This window comes from Galeopterus variegatus, unplaced genomic scaffold (assembly GCF_000696425.1).
Source record: "Galeopterus variegatus unplaced genomic scaffold, G_variegatus-3.0.2 Scaffold13176, whole genome shotgun sequence".
NCBI classification, from domain to species: Eukaryota; Metazoa; Chordata; class Mammalia; order Dermoptera; family Cynocephalidae; genus Galeopterus; species Galeopterus variegatus.
In genome coordinates, this window is record NW_007739287.1 from 27,359 (window position 1) to 27,982 (window position 624).

Below are 624 nucleotides of genomic sequence, written 5' to 3' on the forward strand. Positions count from 1 at the left end.
CAGGGTGGTTAAGCCGCTGTTAGCTCATTATGGGTTCATTAGTTGCAAAACAAGGAGGTGGCGAATGTCTGTTTAGCCTGAATATTCATGGGTAGTCTTCCTGGGGCAGGTCCCTGGTCTTTCCTGCCTCATTAGGGGAAGGTCACAAGCCTGTGTGGCCACAATCTGAGCCATGTCCTCCAGTCAACCTTAAAACAACCAAGCTCTTGTCCTCCACCTGTCTGATCATTTCTACAATGACAGTAAATGCTAGAGGGGTCAGAGAAGTCACTTAACTATTGGCCCCTAACAGCAAAGTTAGGGAAAAGACAAACCTCAATGTGGGATCAGAGGTTTGTGGAAAATATTCTGAGAAGGTGTGGGAAGGGACTGCTCAGGGGCAGGGGTGGGACCTGCACACGGACCAGGAGGGGCCCTGCAGGATCAGAAGGCCCAACAGGCACTAGGAGGCCCTTTGGGATTGGAGGTTCCATGGCCTTGGGGACGAGGATGGGCTGCAAGGAGACTTGAGTCTTCTGGGGGTTCCCTTGAGCTGTTGGGGGCCCCCTTGGCTCCCGTGTCTTACCCAGTGCTGCACTTCTGGCACATCTCAGGGGAATCTGCTGCTCGGAAAGTGCCAGGCTT

General features: G+C 53.4%; 1 protein-coding gene across 1 annotated transcript in view; it reads right to left on the reverse strand.

The window, feature by feature from the left end:
* Positions 1-605, reverse strand: part of LOC103581487 (tumor necrosis factor receptor superfamily member 10B-like) — a 3,200-nt gene extending 2,595 nt beyond the window's left edge. Inside the window, exon 1 of the mRNA XM_008563306.1 lies at positions 566-605. Within this exon, the coding sequence (XP_008561528.1) occupies positions 566-588 (23 nt within the window). The 5' untranslated portion in view covers positions 589-605. The remainder of the gene's footprint in view (positions 1-565) is intronic.
* Positions 606-624: the final 19 nt, after the last annotated feature.